Source organism: Sycon ciliatum, chromosome 4, assembly GCF_964019385.1.
Source record: "Sycon ciliatum chromosome 4, ocSycCili1.1, whole genome shotgun sequence".
In the NCBI taxonomy this organism is placed as follows: domain Eukaryota; kingdom Metazoa; phylum Porifera; class Calcarea; order Leucosolenida; family Sycettidae; genus Sycon; species Sycon ciliatum.
In genome coordinates, this window is record NC_088646.1 from 23,099,140 (window position 1) to 23,120,488 (window position 21,349).

The window sequence follows — 21,349 nt, forward strand, 5'->3', positions numbered from 1 at the left end:
TCTACTGGGCATTGGGAGACGGCATACAACTCCCTAATAGTAATACGACCTCCTTCCTTGGAAAGTACTGCTGGTATGTATTAAAGTGATACTACACTACAATATCTATATCTACTCTATGATACTACCAAGAGTCTTATCTGGTTCACATTCCCGTCACACTTGATACTACCGTTGAAAATCATCTGACAGTAGTACTGATTCTAATACAACACAAGCTGCAAGGCTAGGCTACTGAGTACCTCCAGAAGAACTAGTAGTGCATGTGATCAGGTAAAATCAAAAAAATTAGGAGCACCCTTCAGAAGCCAGGAACTTTAAACTTTACTACTGAAGTAGATGTTGTTGGGATGTGTGTCATTCATGGGCTGGTGGCCCTTTCCCAAAGGCGTTATCACAACAATTAATTTTGTTTTCAGTTGTCACACTCGGTGCATGAAGAGTTTGACATGCCCGTGCCACTAGGAAAGACTATGATCAACGTACCGTGACCAGATTCAGCGCTGAATTCGAAAGAAAGAAAAAAGAAAAATCAAGGTACATGTAATTTGGCTGTGGAGGTGAAAATCAGCTTGGTGAATTAGAATGTTCAATCCGCTCAGAACTGTGCACCAGTTTCAAGAAAAGGAAAATAAATAGAATTATTCAGCATCAAGAGAAATCGCAGTCTACTACTGGCAAGCATCAAGATGAGCACGTGATGTAGCTGTTTGGAATACAAACACCGGCTTGCGCTTTTCATATGCCAAGGTTCACAAGGACCAGCAGATTATGTGTACAATTAGGGGGGGGGGGGGGGTACGACAGCACTGAGACAGCTAAGATTATCTGCAAATAAGCTCTATCATCATGAGGACGGATATGGCGAGCTATATGACCTGCGCGTGAGTTTAGTCTGACATTCTCGGCTCCAGTTTCACGGAAATATTTGTTGACAGGGAATTTAGATCTCGCTTAGTCGTCGGTGACAAGTACAGAGCATGGCTGACTGTATGCTTTCTGTTGTCCCACAGTGACCCGGCAATAATACATTCCACTATGACCTGCGTGACTGCTCACTGTCATTTCCAAGTGTTCCGCAGTGCAGTTGTCCAGGGTATGCGTTTCCAACTCTGATGGAGTCACACGATACCACTGGTACACTGCTGCTGCTGCTGGTGCTGCTGCTGCTGCTGTTTCTCCATGACCTGTTGATTCAGCTGCTTTACAGTGTAGCTGTAATCTACTACCAGCTGTCAGGCAAAGTTTTAATGGTGGGTGCTGTAGGATCAATGGCATGGGGATGGTGGTTGGGACATGGTCAGCAACCGTTTGTCTTTGCGTCTCTGCAGACAACCTTTCATCAGAATTGCTGTCACTGAGCATAGGAAGGGTGAGTGGTCTTGTGGCATGACGGCCGCTGCTGGGATTTACTGCTTCGTATCTGCTCGAGTTTTCCTCATCAGATTCGACTCTGATCCGATTTGGACTATTTCCAGGTGAGGGAGAGCTGCTGTTTCCACTGACTGGATCCCCTGTCCGCACAACCATTCAGAAGAGAAAAGGCAAAGAAAAAATAGTCAACACACGTGTCTTGCATACAACGCACATAGACACTTTCTAGGGTGTGTGGCCAACTGGCCATACAGTATTATATGCACTCACCCTGGAAACACTATTGGTATGATGAAGGAACGGTGACACAAATTTACTGAAGCTATCCTACAATCTTCTACTGTGATGTCAGCCTCCCATACTGACAACACACTGCTTGGCGGACGGATGTGTGCACACATACAGGGGTCATCTTTCCCAAGTTCAACATTATTAAAAACAGAAAGAAAATCACACTGAGAGACAAATTAGACTGTTTTCATCTACGGTTGTGGTGTACGGCTAGCACAGTGACAAGTGGAATCTGGATCGCTGCACGCTTGCAGCACCGAAGGCCACGCGAGCTCGCATCCGTACACGAGGTACCACATGTAGTTAGTACTGAAGTAGTTATCAAGTTCAACACCAGTCGACTAGTCCGTGGCGCTGAAAGCATACATTGGCCCGTGTTTCACCGACCACAACTGTGATAATCGTGCAAGTATTTACACATGTGCCACCGCGTCAACTATTCTACCACTGGAACGGGTGTTTGAAAGTGCTTCAAAGTGTCCGACTGTAGCTATCCACGCCAACAGCATCATGCCAGGATACAAACAGTCATGCGTACTAGTAATGCCCAAGTAGCAGGTTGGTATGAGCACGTCTCTACTCATCCAGTACATCACTTGGCAGCTGTGGATGCTTACCAGGGTGAACGGTAGCCGGATGGGATGACTGAGAACCAAAATGATTGCTGACAGAACACATGTAGACTCCAGCTAGACGGTGGTCTTCTGTTGCCAACGCCGCTGCTGCTGCTGCGTCTTCACCGTCACATTCTGAGCGCAGTGTCAACAGTGATGATGTTGCCGATGGTAACGGTCTATCATTGCGATACCACTGGTAATACAGTGGCTGTGCACCAGTTGCCAAACACTCCAGCTCTATGGGCTGCTGGCTTGTACGTAGCTCAACTGAAGACGGATGAGACATGATCACGGGGTTGGAGCAGTATGCTGTGCATAGACACCAAAGACAAATCAAAGTAAGGACTTGCCATACGTACCAGGCTGCAGTTCTAGCTCTCTTAACATAGGCCAGAAATCCACCCTGTGACGGGCTAAACTATGCCCCAAACAACGAGAGCACATAACTCTTGTGCTCTCGCCGGAACATTCTTTTCAGTGCAAACACCATTCGGAATGTGACATTTTGATTTGATATACATGTACATGTGCTGTCATCAGAGCCGCTTCGATCCTGCAAAATACTGTGTACTGTATCTACAAAATTGAAGCGGGGGGGGGGGGGCATCCCAATATGGCTCTCAGGTATCATATCGAGGCATGGATACCACAAACAGCACTGCACGTACTCTGGATCATTCTGCTTAGTAGTGGCAGGTGCACGTGTGCATAGGCTTTAGGTTAGAAAATAAATAAATAAAATCGATACAAATGTGCATCAGAGACCATTCAATGCGCCTGTAGCATATTATGACGTAATTATTTTAGAAAGCAACTTGTTAAAAAAAGAGAAGGACAAAAAGCAACATGTAATAAGCTTTTTGAATGGTCTCTGCTGTGATAACAACTACACCATAGATTATCCATATAGATAGATCACTGGCCTACAGCTAAAGCCCCCAGCTCTTTAGACTGATCCAGATAGTGGCACGGTGCAGTTTTCTCCAGGCTTTTTTTTCCTTTTTCCTTTTCCTCATTCCATTATTATGTCAATTAAATGTTTGTATCAATCTGTACCTGTACACACCTGTAACCTCAAACTTCCTACTTGTACAATAGGCATGTACTAGGAAAGACAGTACAGGACATGTTGTGCTTGGAGCCTGTGTGTGTCTCTCGCCTCTCGGATGACATCAGTGATTTAATCATAATTATGTTTCCAAGTACATGCGCTTTGATTGGATTTGGTTTGAATGACCACTTGGCAACATGAACAGGAAGCACAGGTTTTGGTGTCTTGCTTTTTCCCCTGGGTACCATGTTCCTGAACATGCAACTCCATTCCAATTCAAAGTCTTAGGCAGAAAGCCAGTAGAAAGTCATCATCATTGATTCTACCAAGGCCTTGGGCGGAAAAAAAGGGTGCCTCTCAGTAGGAGGTAACGTGTGCCCCAAACAGAGGATGATACTGTTTACTGCAGCCCTCTTCACAGGCAGTCTAACTAGATGTGGAGCAGTTCAGGATGCCATGTACCACTGAGTCTGTGCACATTGTTGTCAGCGCCGCCCAGACACACCAGTACTTGTTTACTCTGTATGCAGTGCCCGGCACAGCAGGGAGGCCTCTGTGATTCCCTGTTCTCTTTTCTGGCATCATGCTGAGACAGAAACTGATGAAGACTATCAAGACTTGGAGTATGGTGCCATTGAATCCTTTCCTCACTGCCCAAGTTGCGAGATAAACAATGACCACAATGAAAAGTGAAGACAGTCATGTTGAGCCCCGAGATCCTGGCCCGGGATCCATGCCAAACCGCTAAACCATGACGTGCCCTGTCTTTCAGGCAGAGATGAACACCATGGATGGATGGGTGTACAGTGTACACAACGTGCATAACACCCCCACCCTGGCCCTGACCCTGGCCCTGGCCCTGGCAAATGTTGTTGCCTAGATAATGCCAGAGTCAAGCAGGGTGGCTGGGCTATCTTTCAAGCAGCACGCCAAAACACTTGGGAGGCAAAGAGAGGGAGAGGGAAGTAACGCTAAACACTGTCAACAATACCGTGCCACAAAGTTGATTAGGGCAAGTGGCCATTTTTAGCTCAGCTCAAAAGGGGGGCATCTAGAAAAAAGGTATTTCCGGCATGGTCACGTGCCCTGCCTTCTTGGCCGAAGTGACATGACAGCCTCTCAAGATGCAGTAAGTGGGAGTTGTTACTATCAACTGCCTGCAAAGTGGCCAGACCACCAGCTTGATCATTGCACAGGAGCTGTGTATCTATCCCACACCCAATGATTACTTGCAAAAGCCACAGCATTCAAGCGGCTACAGCTGATAAGCACACAGGCCAGACGCTGCATGCTACCCACTACACATACCATTCTCAAGATGCAAAAGTGCCCATGATGATTGCTTAGCATCTGTCTATGCACTTCATCTCCCCGGCACTGTGAAAGAATACGAGTACATGTGTCCCTGGCTCAACTACATTCCACACTAGACTGAGCCACACCAAAGTAAGTTCCCCTTTGTTCTGAGTAGGAAGAAAGCCAGCTACTACTACGGGAAATGGCACCCTCCAAACTTGTACCAGACTTGTACAGGCAAATACATTTTGCTGACTGGCAACATTCCACGACTGTTTACCCCACACTCCCCATCCTGTTGTCGAAGACTACGGTTTGCAGTAGAGACTCTCCACTGCAATAGGGAATCCTAACAAAATAGTGCTCCCTGATCTACAGCCTTCCTGTTCCAGAGGAGGGAAGAGAGAGAGAGAGAGAGAGAGAGAGAGAGTCACAGCAGCAAATGGAGATATGCGGCAACCACTTGTACTAAGTCTTGTCAGGGTCACTGCCAATCTGGATAAACGGCTGCTGCTGCGGGACATGTCACAGGGTGGTCAACACTCACCCAATACCCTTGCGCATACAACACCCCGGTCCCGGGATCGCCTGCCATGCACTCAAACCTTCAAGCTGGCCGCCCACAAGAATCTGGCCACACCTGGAACTCATCCCCACCCCATTATCTCACAGTGGCCGCTTCTGACATTGTCTTGATAGTCCTAAACAGGACACAGCCAACCCGGAAAAGCTGCAGGTGCCGATTTCAGATTTCAGCAACAATACTTAGTTGATAATGCCGTGGGACATGTAGTGCTCTTGGGGGGCAACTATCTTGCGTGCCAATGGGAAACAAGAATGATGAAATGGATCACCACTACACTTACATGCACTTCAAGTACATCCCCCTACCACTAGTGCACTAGTGCACTACAGACTAATAATACTGGTTACATGCAAACTGCAACATGTACATTATGGGTCAGGTGTGTGTGCTGCACAATGTATTGAAAATGCAAATCTAAAGACAATGTGTGTGCCACTTGGAACTAACATAGTACTTCCAGCCATTTGGTGAGCTTGATTCAAGTGCTTCCAACTGTCCCACCAGCAGGGCAAAACTCAGATACCCCATTCCCAACAGGATACACAACACATAACCCATGGTTTCTATCTGTGCCAGACTACAAGAATATAATCATGATTATGTTGATGGAATGATTACCATGAAACTGCGAGCTCACCTTGGGTATTTCCTCCGCCGGTGATGGGCGGGTAGTAAACGCGTACCTCTGCTTTGCGGCTGATCCTGTGCCCGCTAGAATTGCGTATTTCGCAAGTGTAGATGCCAGCATGTTCCTCTGTGCAAGCGTCAATGCAGAGTGCTGACTCTGTGTGCTTTGGCAGTGGTGCACCGCTCATGTACCACAGATAGGATGGCGTGGGGTGTCCTTCAGCGATGCAGCTAAGCTGAACACCGTCACCACGTCTCGCGATCACGGACTGTGGCTGAACTCGAATTCGTGGAGCTTCTGGAGAAACAAAAACGAGTGCGGAAGATGGATACATCACATGGTTTCAGGAAATGGATATTCGTTCCATCAATCATATCAAATGGCCACACTACTCAACATGTGGCTTTGAGATAGGCAAGCGAAGAAACAGAGCAAATTCAAGGTTACCATTGGATTTGTCCAAGGCTATCAACATGGCAATAGCCACGGGCAAATTCCACAATGCTCCAGACATAGCCGGAAAGTCAGAAGAGGAAAATCCTCTAGAACACTTGATCCTACGAGGGATGGCACATTGTAGTCCTATTAGGACTATGTAGTTAGAACAGTTTTAGCAATGCTCTCTCTCTCTCCCTTCAGCTGGATTGATTGGTGGGTTGGTTTGCTTAGAGGTACCCAGCACAGTGCCTGGGCCCATACCAAGATGATACTCTTACATGCATAAGGCAAGAATACCTAAGCCGCGGAATGTTTAAGTTGTTGGTACTGGTCTCAAGAGCTGGCTAAGGCCGCTCCTCCACATCAAAACTATCCCAAACCAGGAGATTAGTGAGATTAGTGAGATTAGTGAGATACTCTGTTGCCCTTCCAGCAGCAGCCAAAGCATGTGCTTACAGGTGAGTGTAGCCTGCTTTCGATAACAATCAATGGATGCCACGGTCATACATTCACACACAATAAACATGTAGGTTGTGTTCCATGCTATTCTTATGGCAACATGGCCTGGATGCAGAAGTTGGGTAGCAAACACTGCACTGACATCACATGCTCCTATCAAATCATTCCTTCAATTCCATAAGGGCTTCTTTTGCAGCAAAGGAGCCATGAATTGCAGCAGAATAATACGATTAGTATTAGTATTACTGACAAGGAGAGCTACATGCACTATAAACCCTGCCTGCCCCAAGTGCAGAGTGAGAGCCACACACACACACACACACACACACACACACACACACACACACACACACACACACACACACACACACACACACACACACACATGCACACACACACACACACACACACACACACACACACACACACACACACACACACACACACACACACACACACAAACACACATGCACGCACACTCACTCAATCACACACTCACTCACTCACTCCCATGAATAGGCACGCTACTGCAGGTGAACCGCTATACAAAATTCTAGCCATGAACCTGAATACCAGCAGTCCCAGTTCCGGCTTTCCCAGGAGAGCCATTTAAAACATTTCTTGTGCAGGCCGCCAAATCCCTATTTGTTGTGGCAAAATCAGGATCATTGATCGGACTGTGTGTGTGTATGTGTGTGCGCGCACACGCGTGTGTCCATGTGTATGTGCATGCTGTGTTGGTAGGAGCACTGGGATGTTCCATTCTGCAGAAACCCATTGCGAGTGGAGACTACACATACACCGTCTATTGCTATCATGCGTGTTACCAGACAAGGCACAAAAAACACAGCGTGTACACCTGATTGCACTTTCTTGCCAGCCTTCCTCTATCCTCTTTAAGAATACATGTATAGCCTCCTTTCAGTACTAGCGTATGTACTTTGTATCCAGGCTTTGATCGTAGCAAACCATTGAAATGCTGCCATGCATGATGCAGCCCAGCACCAAGTCGCTATACCATTATACAGAGGTAGCATGCACACTACACGCAGATCCGTATAAAACAATCTCTAGCCACTACCTGCACAAATTACCAACAGTTATAGCACGACATTTTCTTGGTGTCAATCGAATCATGAAGTTAATGCTAGTGATTAGACAATTATGCAGCCTCATTCGATGTGCATGTTTCAATTTCCTGTTGCTCTATGTCGGTCTTTGCATCACACGTGCAATAATAATGATACAAGGATATTGCTTTTGCGTAATTTCCTGACTCGTCAATCACTACAGTATGAGTCGTCATGACCCCAGGTCATATCCACAGACTGAACTGTGACATTCTGGATAATGAGTTCATCTAGAAATGAATGGCTGTCAGCCTGAACACATAGAGAAGAAAATAAGGAACGCATGCGGTGGGTACCAACAAGACGCGCGCAGTGTACCTTTCTCAAACACTCACGGTCGCCTGGCATGAAAGGGAACCCCATACAGGAACCCCGGCTATACAGCAAGGTTTGCTCTACGCTGTGCATGTCAGCATGACTGCCCAGACACCGGTACCGTTTGCGTACACCGGCAGCGCTTGCTACGTGTGAGAGAGTCGCCATATTCACCACTGGCCGGCACACTGGCGCGTACAGACAGGATTTCACGGCGGGGCTGGGGAGAGGGAACATGTGTGTGTGTGTGTGTTTGTGTGTGTGCATGGGGGGGGGGGGGAGGATTCAGCTGAACGAGGCAAAGGCGAGGCGCAGGAGCAAGTATTTTGACGAATTTTAGATGTTGAAAAGAAGAATTTACAGTGACTGACTAGACAACGTAGAGACAAATCTCCAGACTCACCCATTCTGGCTGGCTGTATGACCCTGACTTCAGTCGGTGACGTCAGAATTGCTTCGGCTCGGTTGTCGTCAGCAGCAGCTGTGGGAGTACTACAGTGAGTTCTCAGTAGTTGTTGTTTGGTGTACGCTTTGCAACGGTACTTTCCCGCTTGACCAGGCTGCACATCATGTAGAATCATGATGTTGTTTGCTTGATTGGCCAGCGGCTGTCTGCCTCGATACCATTGGTAGTACACTGTACGTTTCAGTCTGTCCTGAACTTCAGCTTGTAGTACAACACTGGAACCACTGTGGACACACTGCTGATCTGGTGGCTGCAGTGTAACATGGAGATTACTACTACTACTACTACCTGATGATCCATTGCTACCAATCACAAAGCCGGACTCATAGTTGGCAAACGTCGCCGTGTCCAGTGGCTCTGAGATATGTTGTCCACGATTCTGCGGTATGAAGGAGATAGTGCCAGCAAGACGATGTTGATGCTGGTGATAATGACCACCACCACCTCTACTTGCATTGTGCTGATGTTGTTGTTGATGATGCAGTACCGGTGACAATCTCTCGGCACTATCCCGCACTACACTGCCACTCAGTGCGGGACCAGCTAGTGTGTGCAAGCTACTGCTATCTGCTGTGCTTGATACTGCTGTGGAACTGCTTGGGGTGGTGTGACCATGGCTGGAGGTCGTCACCTGAGGATTGCTACCAGCATTAGTCATTGTAGCCGGAGGATTATGCTGAGACAACGCACAGACTGTTTCAGAATCTGCAGGGACAAAGAAACAAATCAATGGTTGCGCACTGTTGAAACTGTTCGGGATAAGTGAAAAATAGCATAATGATTTATTTCATCCCTAGAAACAAGACCAAGTCAGGCTGGTAATACTGTATAATATTCTACTCTACACTTGGAACCCACCTGCACTCTGCATTCTATAGCGTGTAGAGTCTACTACTACTAGCACTAGTAGTAGTAGTAGTAGTAGTAGTAGTAGTAGTACTACAGCAGCAGCAGCTAACCCACAGAAATGGGCACATGGAGCTAACCAGCTCATGCATCAGACCAGTAGTACTGTGACCCAGGCCAGGGCAAGGCTTGAGAGACTACACTGTACACAGCCATACTTATAGTCAGCATTGGGTCAGGAGAGTAACAGAGTCGTTGTATCACCATCACAAACTCTAACGAAGGGACAGAGAGGTGCCAGACACTGCAGCTTGATCACATGCACACCCTGAACTCAGTGCTCCACTGTCTGCAGTTGCTACACACGACACACTACTGTACTATTTTCTCAGTTATACCTGATAGCTTTATCTTTCTACAGAACTCAGTGGAAGCATTCTTGCCACTATTTTCCTGGTTCCTGCTCTTACTCACCTACCCAGCCTAGCCTCCTTGCTAAGCCAGTGCTATGATAATACTAATAGTCCTGAGTCTGTGCCACTACTACTAGATCAAGTTAGTCTAATAGTGGCACCCAAAACACTATGACTACTGAGTCCTGTACTAGCTAGTCATGTACAATTGAATACTTGGCTATTGCTGTGTGGCGTGAGCAGGTGAGTATGCCAGAAGAACCCGACAACGACAGCACACAACAGACCTGCGCATCCACTGTTTTGTCCGTCTCCAAAGCAAACATACACAGAACACTGTTTTATTTCACGTACCAGGTAAAGACTGCCGCTCAGACAGTGATTACGTGTCGAACGTTACTTCGTGAAAGTAAGTTAGTTTGCGCAAGTGCCTTGGCTAGCCAAGTGGATGGTGCTGTCACCTATTTTCCGCCTTCAGTGCTCAGATAAGCCACCGCCGCGTTCCTTCTCTATTCAATGATTGCACGACATGACGTGGAGCGACACAACCCACATCCAAGCTGGGGTGGTTTGATTCCATTTCGGCCAAGCGCACAGATCACTCATTGAGCGCTAGTGCACTGCAGCTACAAGCCTACCGTGCTAAGCCTCCGGTACATGAGAATGAGCACGAAAACTGACGTAGCGACAAGATTCGTTAGCCTTCAACTTTGTTCAAGTCCTCGTAAAGTCCGCGCTTGATAGAGTTTTCCGGGAGTAATCAACAGTCGGATAGCGCGAAGACGATACCGGCGAGTACACGTTCGAGATAGTAAAGCACAAAAATATGTCCAGCCTATCATTGTGCTCTCAAGTGTTCAACCAGACAAAAGGTTCTAGGAGCTTGTGCCGAAACAACAGGTCAATTAATTATTTAGGACCATCAGGGCGCGTGCTCCGGGAGTTTAAAATTAAAGTTAGGATCAAATCACAGTCTTTCCAAACGGACACCAACGCCGAGGATAACCATGATAACATGCAGCCGAAAATCGAGCAAGGCACTTGTTGTGCCGCTGTGCCTTATCTCGATCGATCGTGACATGCATGACCAGCAAACAAACAAAATTTTAATGACGATTTCTGATTTATAGTACATGTACTATTATTTTATTGTCTGTACACACCAAGCCATGAAGCAGCAGCACGCTGGGACCAGACCGATATGCATCGATCACCACCTGCAAAGAGCACGCCACTACGCAGCACAAGTAAGTTAGTTTTTCCTTCCTAAATTCTTCCCAGCTCATGATGCCCTGACATGGAAGAAAACGTTACAGCGCATCGATTCTGGCAACTCACCTGATTTTCTGGTCAAGAGCAGGCACGAGCCTCGGCCTCCGACTGGCACTGAAACGCAGTCGCGTTTTTCATACATCACCCCAGCTAGCAAGCTTTAGATTCCATGTTCAGTCCTATTTCTTCGGGCCTTTTGTAGCAACTATTGAACTAATCGCTCGCTCGCTCCGAATGCGAGCGTTGGTCACAGGCTTGGTTACGGCCCAGCTTCATCAAGTGAATCGTTCAATCTAGAGCACAAATCAAAGATTTCATGTCCACGCGAGTCACAGTTTTGTGGCAACTGATCGATCATGTTTCGTTCGAGGGGTTTATCAGGGAAAGAGGAACACAGACTGTGAGACACGGAGATCTACGCTGATGTGCAGTGCTCCAGTATCACTGTCATCTCAGTTGACATTCAGATTCCTGGTATGGAAGCTGATTGTCATTATCGATTATGATAGACGCGACGGCATGATGTACGTGGCTCTGATAATACAGTCGTGTATGTCAGGGACCCACAGGAAGATCAGGCTGCGGCAGTGAGGACTGAGCTGAGGTGAAAGACTCATCAGCCAGAGATCCACGACGTCGACGAGATCGAGACTCAGACTACGAAGTGGCGAAGCAATCTTCTCACAGTTTAGCGCAGGCGAATCGCTAATCCATTTTACTACGCCCCAACGACGTACACTGACAATCATGTTGTTCACCTGAACAAACCTCCCACTATAGACTAGTATAGACTGTCCCAGTCACATAGTTTTGTCTCTGCGGTTCAAAAGTACTCTCACCGCACTTCTTTCAGCAGGTTCGCCTTTACACAAACATGTCCGAACTTTCGGCAATTTTCCGTAGTGCTAGTACAGTAGTAGTACTTGTGGACCGCAACACAGCGACATCATCGCCAGCTAGCCAGCCCTGCCATTTGTTATGGCTGGTATTACCACTGCACTACCAGAGCAGGATGTCGCTGGCTTCTTTTTTTAGATCAACTACAGACCGTGCTAGTGCTGAGATCAGATACATGATTGCACTGGCCTGGGTAGGTCCACGCTACAGTCCTGTATTATTAAATTTTAGCCTTACCACTTGCTGAGCAGGCACCATAAGTCAGTCTCCGTTGTCCAACGTCCTTCCAGATTAACCTTCTTCGCTCCGACATCAGCGTCTGACTTGCCGGAACTGGTTTAGATTATCGCATCGGTAGCAGATCTGACCAGCAGTCTATCACACGAGTACCGCTACCACTCATTCGCCCCCGGTTTGAGCTTAGATGCAGCCTTGGCGGCGCTGCGCTCTCGGGGTATCGTTTGTGGGGGCGAGGAGTGAATTCCTTCGAAGTCGAACCCTCGCACGCTGACACACACAGACGGCCAATGTGTCTACCAAGTACAAGCCTCGATCGGCCTCTGGCTCTGGCACTACTACTACTAGGGCCCCACTCTCTTGGGCGAACTCTTCTACGAAGTTAGTTTCAGAAGTTGAACTTGAAGTAACATGTCGTTAGCTGAGTTGGTCGGATAGCAATCCCATGGATACCGCTCACCGTCAGTGCACGGGTCGCGCAGAGGAACACTCTGCAGTTGGCCATCATAATGCTACAAACAACAAGGCCATTTGAAAGACTGGAGTTGCTGCAACTCACAAGGAAATAAGGGAATATGAAATCGACGCGAGGTACGGAGGGCCTTTTCTCAGTCATACTGTCGTGTAGACAAAGCAAGCAGCGACGCAGTAAGAGTTGGCGCTGGTGTTTGTGGTCATTGTGTGTATGCTTTACGATAAGATGCACGAGATGCCACGCATTGTCGGAACCTTTGGTTTTAGGCGCCCAGACTAGAGGGAGTACCCATTCGAGAAGTGGACGCGTGCATGTGTCTCATGTCTCGGTGGCAAGGAAGAATTAGTTTGTCAGCGCGTGAACCCCGTACATTTTCTGCGCGTTCACTGAAAACAGCCCTGCATGTGATCATGCCTTCATGGTGATCTGCCAGCGCTCCGGAAAGCCAGCGCCCAAGCTACAGCAGCAGTCGGGTCCAGACTGATACAAATACATAGAATGAAGGTGATTACGGATGTACAGTGTCGGAAAGCGCTGCACAAACAGCCCTCACTGTGGCTCCGCCCCAAATCACTCGGGCTAGGTTGTCGATCTAGGGGAATGAGGACCGGCGTAGTGCATGCCATTGATCGCGTGCATGCAGAATGTGCTCTCTGGTTCAAACCTTGGATCAACCCCCAACAAATCGACGTAGTAGTTGTGCACGTACTAGCAATGTGGCCACATCACAACGTCATAAGAGTCATGTTGTTGCCAAGTGTCCCATACCTGTCCTGTGCTGCTGTTTTAGACGTCTGGGGAAGCGCAACCCTTGCTAATAATAATAATTATTATTATTATCTTCAGTTCTGGGAGAGTAAAGCCTTGCCGCTGTCTGTCAATGCGGGTGGCATGAAGACAGCGTGCCAACTGAAGGAACTGGACTGTCCAGTGCTGTGCCATGCGCCACGCGTCTGCCTCGGCAGCTCAGTCAGCAACCTGTCCGGTGCGGGACAGGTTGCTGACCGTTGGACAAGGAAAATGTCCCGCAGCATGTCTGGTCAGCTCCTTCGGGCTTCACTTCAGCCAGTTCAGGCAAACGTGCGTCGTGCTGCGACCAACACCAGCAGACAGCACCTACAGTACAGGGGCAGTAGAGGACATTGTTATGTACTTCGTGGTGCCAGAACGGTCGTAGGAGTGATTGAGCCAAAGCGGTATTATCGTATAGCTCGTATCCATTTCGCACTGACCTTGCTCCTGGACCGGTACGAACAGGAGGGAGCGAAGGAAATGGTCAAGCGGCTGCCGTACATGATCGGTTTCCCCTCGCACCCGCTGACAGTGTGGTGCGTGCATGTAACCATACTGCATTACTGGACGGCAGTCCTAGTCATAGACAACTAAACTTACTTCCTCACTACTTGCACACCGTCCCAAACGAACCCACTGTCCACCTCTTTCGGTGCCGCCGAAGACGTAACCACTCCATGCAGCATAGCTGCATAAACTTGATCGATACCTTTCTCTATTCATTTTCGATTCCAATGGCAGGGATATTGTGAGGTTTGCCCACAGGAATGACCACTCATTACCGAAACGCAATACCGTCAAGACAATAATCTCCCAGACATGAACATCACGACAACATTGGGGCAGCAAGGATCAATGCCTACATGATGTGTATCTATCCAAGTCTCACCATTGACATCAGACGTGTGCCGACGAAAGGTTGCCACCGTGGTATGGCTGTACCTTTCCCTGCGAACATTGATAGTCTCCATAGGCTTCTGTTGGTTGGACCTGCTTCTCACATGATGCCCATGATGGTAATGATGGTGGTGACCCTGGCATACTGCCGAATCAGTGCCAAGGCCGCCATGGCTGCACGTCGTCTCCGTCAGGACACAGGCGCAATTATGTGACTTCCTCCGAAGGTCTAGAGACACTGCCGTTGTTGCTGCTGCTCCTGCTACTAATGGGTGCACACCTACTTGCAGCAGGTCGCTTGAAGCGTCACATGCTGTTAGCCTGGAAAAACCAGGCGATTCGTTAGCAGCAGTCCATCGCCTCTCAAGATCCATGGATCGCAGCACCTGCCTCAAGTTGCTGGTCACACTGGCGACGGTCAAGGCATTGGCCGCTCTATGGCCTTCCAAGTCGATATGAACGCACACCTATTTCCACGTCTATCCCGCCACAGTGCTAAGGCACAACTGTGCTAGTACTAGTCATCCGCCTAACCTTGCGACCTCGCAGGCCACCACTCATGCACCAACGACACCAGTAAGGCAGTATCACCATGCACCCTCAGATCTTACCGAGGATTTCAGCGACGGGCACGGGACAGTGTGCAGGTGGCCAGTGTGAATACTACCCGCTCAAACTATGTGACGGATATGCACCTGCATATTTTACGGGCGTGAAGTCTTCACGAAGTGGCACATAAAACAGAAGGCTCTCGGGTCGATCGCATTCGAAATGCTATCAGTGCTGTGCCACGCGTGTGGGAGTCCAGCCGCGGCGCTTCGTCAGTGCAACGATGGTGACCATCCCTGATTCGACTGGAGGCCGTACGCCCAAGTGTTGCCCGCCACTTGTGGCCTGGTCGGTGAGCAAGGTGGCGAGCTTGAAGCACCGCGTGCGGTTCAGAATATGAGCAGGAAGTTGTTACGGCTATTGATGTATACACTTAGTCCGTTGAAGGGGTTGTTGGGCAGATCACCTGCCAGGCCAGTGGCACGCGCAACAGAAGCACGCAGTGCTAGTAGTAGGCACTTCAGTCACGTGACATGACCTGTCAAAAAGTGCTAACGCTGAATCGCGTACATGCGTGGCACCAAGGAAAGGCGCATGCATAGATCGATCTGTAGCTGCACGGAAGCTGCGCAGGGCCTTCTCGTGTGGCGCAGCATGTAGCTGAGGCCCTCAGCTTTCGTTTGAGCCCACATACGTCATGATGCGGCAATTTTTTGAACTCACGTACAGTTCGAGTAAAATCGGCAAGGATTTTTCGGGCATTTCACTTGGTTGCACCAAGAGTAGATAAACAAGAGTGTGCAACTCCGGATGGATTGGCCCACGGCGGAATTTTTTGTTGACGTAATCTTTTCGACGACGCACGCGCTGCGAGCCTTTTGGAGAGTTTTCCCTCGTGCACTTGGCTGGGCTTTACACTACAAGGTCGGTGCCCAGCACGTGCTCTCACACTGCTCTGCGGCAAAGCCGCGTTTCTCTGAAAAAAGGTGACGTAAACAAAAAATTCCGCCGTGGGCGCGGGGTATCTGCAGATTGTGCAGGAGAGATCCGGAGTTGCACACTCTTGTTTATCTACTCTTGGTTGCACGCATTTGCCATGTAGCTCATCGTCTTCAGCATCGTATTTCCTTTCGGGATCAGTTGTCCTCGTTCGTCCGACACTTTGCGCATTGCTGCGCAAGGAGAAATAATGCGAGGTGTTATTGGAAGCGAACCGCGACAGGCGTCCTCCCGGCAATAATCCTTGTTCGTCGGAGCCCATGCGCATGGCTGCGCAAGAAGAAATATTGCCAGGTGTTATTGGAGTCGCATCGGAGCAGTCGTCCTCTCCTGCAGGCGACGAGTAGGACAGTATATACTTCGGCGACTGGACCAAGAGAGCTGACATCAAAACGGCCTGCTCGGAACAAATCGTCAGCTGATCAGCAGGTGGCTTCCAGCGACCAAGAAAAGCATTGACGGTGATATTATACCAAGAATCCAGCACACACTCTATGCACAAAATCTCCGGCTCATGCTGGAGTTGCTGAAGTTTCAGTAGTCCCAAAAATTTGCAGACGATGTTCTATTGTAATAGTTTGTCATTTCTTTCCGTCAAATACCCGGTAAATTCTAGTTTGCTCAGTCTTCGGCTCATTGTTCTTCCGTACTCATCACCAAGTCAGTACTGTACATGTAGCAACAATGTTTTCTGGCACTGAATTATTGTAGTTACTTTATCTTACCTCAAAGTCTCATCTTATGCTTTTCCGAAGGCTTCTCTGCACTGTTTTCATGCTGTTGCGATGGAGTTGCTATGCTGTTGCTATGGAGTTGCCATGGTGACCACACCCGATATCTTCGTCGGAGCTGCCGGACGGATGAAAAATCCGAAGTTTTTCCAAACCATGCTGTTTCTGCATTCATCTGGTTATTTTGACCTGCTTCCAGCGAGCCTGGTATTTTGCCACTATAGACACTGAAGCAAGTTCTGCCAATTTCTGATATGCTGCTGGTGCCGTCGAAATACTGAAAATGCCGTTATTCAATTCTCCGACTTTGGGTGGCTATATCTCTGTGCTAAGTTATTCTTTTTGCTTCAAATTTTCTGTGGAGTCTTCCTAAACCTATCTGAATCAGATACAAAAAAGAAATACGCGTATTTCTCGTTTTGAAAAAATCGCCTGAAGTGCCTACTAGTAGAGTAGAGATGGAGCGGACAAGCGAAGATTGAGTACATGTACTGTAGTGTAGTGGGCAAGATTATTATTATCTGCATGGATTGTGCGCATACCCACAGTCTGCCAAAGAGCATGGTCGCGACAGGGATTTGGATGCCCGTTACGACCGAGCCCTCATTTGTGCGATCCTTCACTCAGGCGACACACTGTTCCCACCTCTCAGACCGTTCTGGCACCTAAAATTTGAATGCTTGTACATGTAATTCGAAGATGAACAAAGGGGTGGTAGTGTAGACCTTTCTGACCCTCTTCCTCCTGCCTGCCCCACTCTACATAATGACTCTGCCCTACAAAGTAGTGCTGCGTAGGCACAATCAGGTACATGTGTGTAATAAACAGATCGACCGTGCATGCAGTGGTTCCGGCGTGGAGCCTTAGGCCGATTTTGTCCTGTGTTGACCCTCTCAAGCATTATAGCCATGGATAAGCGGCAGCAAGGCACATTTCCGCCATTACAAACAACAGCTCACTTAGAAATTGTGATTGTGTTGCATTGTACGACCTTGCCAGGGAAAGGTTGCAAGGACGCGATTTCCTTTGCATTGCTCAATGAAACGACCGAGGCTACATACCTCATTTTGGGCAACACGAATAGCTCGAAGTTTCTAGTAGTAGCATTTAGTGGTTTTAGTTTAGGTTTACCCAATACATGATGCACGAACGCATGACAACAGAACCGTGCTGTTTTTTGGGGGTGTCTAACCTCCCCACGTGGTATCAAGAGCAATGGGGTCTCTCAACAGCCTAATCACATAACAACTGTCATTGGTGCGGTGGTCCCAGGCAGAACAGTCAAACACTAGAGTTTAAGACAATAGTAAGTTTCAATCATGTGCTGGAGTATTCACACAGTTTCATGTAGTGCACAACAGCGAGTTCCACTACCGAATTGTGCCCCGAACACGATTCGGCAGTCGCGCGCGCAGCGGAGGGAACATAAGTCAACGTATTCGTACACGACCATTTTGTGAACATGATGGTGTACATGACACGGATTGCCTCTTTATCTACACGCTCACCGCTCAGGGCTAAAGCATGTGTGAAAACTGGGGCCGGGTCGTGTGCGGCGGAAGACGGAAAACCGATTCCTTGTATTCTGTCGCGGCTGCTGGAAGCCAGAGAACAGGCCAGGAGCGTTCTAATTGCTATGCGATATTCTGTCTGCCTCTCGTGCGTCTATGGCTGTCTCTTAGAGCTGTCTTCCGGGTATGAGATTGTAAAGGCGCAACGTGTTGATGCCTATGTAGTATGTCCACTGTCCACGCTTCCAATACACTCTCCGTGGTGGTAGCACTTGGCAGTGTGCGTGGCAGTGAGTGAGATATCATGGTGCGTGGCAGTGAGTGAGATATCATGGCACAGCCGCCATCTTTTATATTTGCAGTAAAAATTGACCGTCTGTGCACCGCTGAGGTCGAATCCCTTGTACGAACACACACCTTTACAGCTTACGCGGAGCAGCATGTACGTATAACAGTAGACCACACAAAGGTAACTCTCTTCCACCTCTAGCTCTGTTCCCAATCACCTCGCAATCTTCCTTACGCACACACTCGCTCGTGTCATGATAACTGCAAGGGTGTGTGCGTGGCGAAGGTGTTGAGTTAGCTAAGGAGGTAGTTAGCCGGTGCCTTGCCGCTCCACGTTGTCCCTTGTCCCAGCTGACGGCCAGTAACCGCTAGGGGGCGCTAGTGGCGATCATTTCCGTCAGTGGCGTTAAGTGCTCTTGAAGTAAACGTATTTGCACGTGACCATGGCCATATCATCTGTAAATAATAATGTCTAACAGTAACACCGTGAGTGTCGTTGGTACTGGCATGGGCATTCCTTCCTGCTGCCCCACGACATGCAGAATACATGCACTTGGTGAGACACCATATTTGTCTCAGAGTCGGTTGTTGTTGGTAATTAGATTAAATTTAGTGCATTATTTTTATGCTGACTGCCTGGCCTGACATGCCTACCGGTATACCCAGCACTGTTGTACATTTACATGTATTATGTACATGTGCTCGTCCTGACTGTGTTCTGTGGTGCAGGTTCTGCAAAGACAGAGTGTACAGAGAGTCCAGACCAGAGTTAGAGAGGCTGGAAGGCCAAGTGTTGCACTGCTAGCACGCACTGTCTGTGTTCATCCACAGCTCGACAGTCCGTTCGCGGTGTGCTGACCGTACAATGCCAGTGACCTTCGCTATCCCCCTTTCCAAGGCAATCCCACGCATGATTGCGGGAGGGTAATTGCATGGGAGGATCATTGGTTTCTTGTCCAAATTGGTCCATAAACACTCGGGTGCTTTGTCCAGTGCCTCTGGCTCTGGAAGCAGCGCAGAGGCTAATTAATCTGCGCTACTTTACTGAAATTAATAGTTTCGACAATAGTGTTTACCCTGCGTGTGATGCCAGTCGGCCGATATTTGGATCGACGTTGTGGCTTGTGCACATGATCGAGGATCCTTGCACCTTTGATTATGAGCCATACATAATGATATTAAACCAATCATGGGCTGACTTCCAAGTACATGGCTGTCCAGTCTTGGGTAGATCTACCAGACGTCTGATGTGCTTCAACAAGTATTAATTCTCTGCAAACCATTTTACTTGGGAAAGGACGGTTAGGTGCACTCATCACTGGACGGCATCAGTTCTCGCAATGGCAAAGGCAATCGCAACGCAAGCCATGTAGTCAGGCGGACAGTATCGGGTTCTGCGGTCCCGCACCGCTTTCCATCAGGCCGCGCTTTAGACTTACTAATTATGTCGATACAACGACACTTCCACATTGCTTGGCCACGATCGCCAATCGTGTACAGTGTCGGTATAATCGACGTCTAGTGTTGGATCTTCCACTGCTACATGAACTGATGCTGTGATAGTACTGTGGACATTGCTTATCGCCGTGCCCTGGGCTTGTGCGTGGCACTATATCCGCGTGCATGGCGGTTACCCTCTCTGCATCACTTGGAAGACATGTAGATCTACAATGGTTGATGTTACCTAACAACAGCATTGTGGTTTATGACTTTATAAGTACTTCAGTACATTATGTTTTTTCTTTTCTCTTAATGATCAGTGGGGCCATTGTCATTAGGTTTAGGCCTGTTTTGGAACTCCACTCTAAATAAAGCCAAACAACATGTACATGCACATGGAAAGAAGGGGAGACTTTGATATTTAAGAGTGTCTCCGATTATGGCAAGCACATGTACTAGCTTGCTGTAGAGTGTAGGAATACAGAACATGAAATTTTGCATCGCTTCCTCAGGAAACGCATCGTCTACGTAACCTCGTTGACAGCCTATACTGGCGTACTGCATCGTGTTACAGGATTCGAGAGCAGAAAGGAATCAACATTGCTGCTAGCAGGCAGCAAACTCTACACCCATGCCATGGCATGGAGAATCCGAGATGAGCATGAAAACCGTACACTACATGTCATAAAGCCATAAGGACACTTTGCACACTGCACATCATGTGCGTTCACTGAGTGCGCCAGCGAAGACAAAGAATCCCCAAAATTGGTAAAAGCAACTACATTGTACATGCACATGTACAATTACATCATCATCATGTAGGTAGCACGGATACATGTATTGTTTGATGTTTATCTCTCTAGCACATGCACTATTTTTAAAGTAGCCTCAGCCTGTATCCTGTGGAGCACATGCCGGCCATAGACCTACGGAGTGACTTGAAAGCAGCTGCATCATTGTGACTACCAAAAAGTGAGCACAAACCGTTGCAGAAGGAGATGAAGCGGAGACTGAAGTACAATGTCATGTAGAAAAGGTTGGTACATGTACATGATTGTATAGCCTGCCGACGAGCTACAGGAGTCTGAGAGTGCACGCAAATGACCCGCTTGGCACCTGTGCAGTACGGAAAATATAATTTCATTGCACTGGCAGGAAATGGACTTCTGATGCCTGCACACACGCACAGACACGCACAGACACGCACGCACGCGCGCGAACACACATACAGGACAACCATGTAGTTGCACCGGGAAGGAAGGAAGCAATGATATTTTAAAAGACACCACTACCTACCGGTTAAGGGGGGACGGGAGGTTCAGAGGGTCAAAAAATGAATTTCTGAGTTTTG

General features: G+C 48.2%; 1 protein-coding gene across 6 annotated transcripts; it reads right to left on the minus strand.

The window, feature by feature from the left end:
- Positions 1-477: 477 nt before the first annotated feature.
- On the minus strand, positions 478-15,103 carry LOC135815095 (hemicentin-1-like). Of its 6 annotated transcripts, none has more exons than XM_065328335.1 (5): positions 14,473-15,103; positions 8,589-9,356; positions 5,853-6,140; positions 2,283-2,591; positions 478-1,514 (listed from the first exon to the last, which is right to left on the minus strand). In XM_065328335.1, exons 1-5 carry the CDS (start codon positions 14,852-14,854, stop codon positions 955-957), a joined length of 2,307 nt encoding a protein of 768 aa, XP_065184407.1. In that variant the 5' UTR covers positions 14,855-15,103; the 3' UTR covers positions 478-954. The 6 variants fall into 6 exon arrangements, with proteins under 6 accessions (XP_065184407.1, XP_065184410.1, XP_065184409.1 ...); XM_065328338.1 differs by lacking the exon at positions 14,473-15,103 and adding an exon at positions 12,317-12,899; XM_065328337.1 differs by lacking the exon at positions 14,473-15,103 and adding an exon at positions 11,249-11,721.
- Between the last annotated feature and the right edge of the window lie 6,246 nt (positions 15,104-21,349).

Coding starts and splice junctions, on each gene's coding strand:
- LOC135815095 (XM_065328335.1), bottom strand. CDS start 14,854: ATGGATCTTGAGAGGCGATGGACTGCTGCTAACGAATCGCCTGGTTTT. Junction 2,592..5,852: donor CGGCGGAGGAAATACCCAAG/GTGAGCTCGCAG, acceptor GTCTATGCACAG/CATACTGCTCCAACCCCGTG. Junction 1,515..2,282: donor TCCGGCTACCGTTCACCCTG/GTAAGCATCCAC, acceptor TTGTGCGGACAG/GGGATCCAGTCAGTGGAAAC.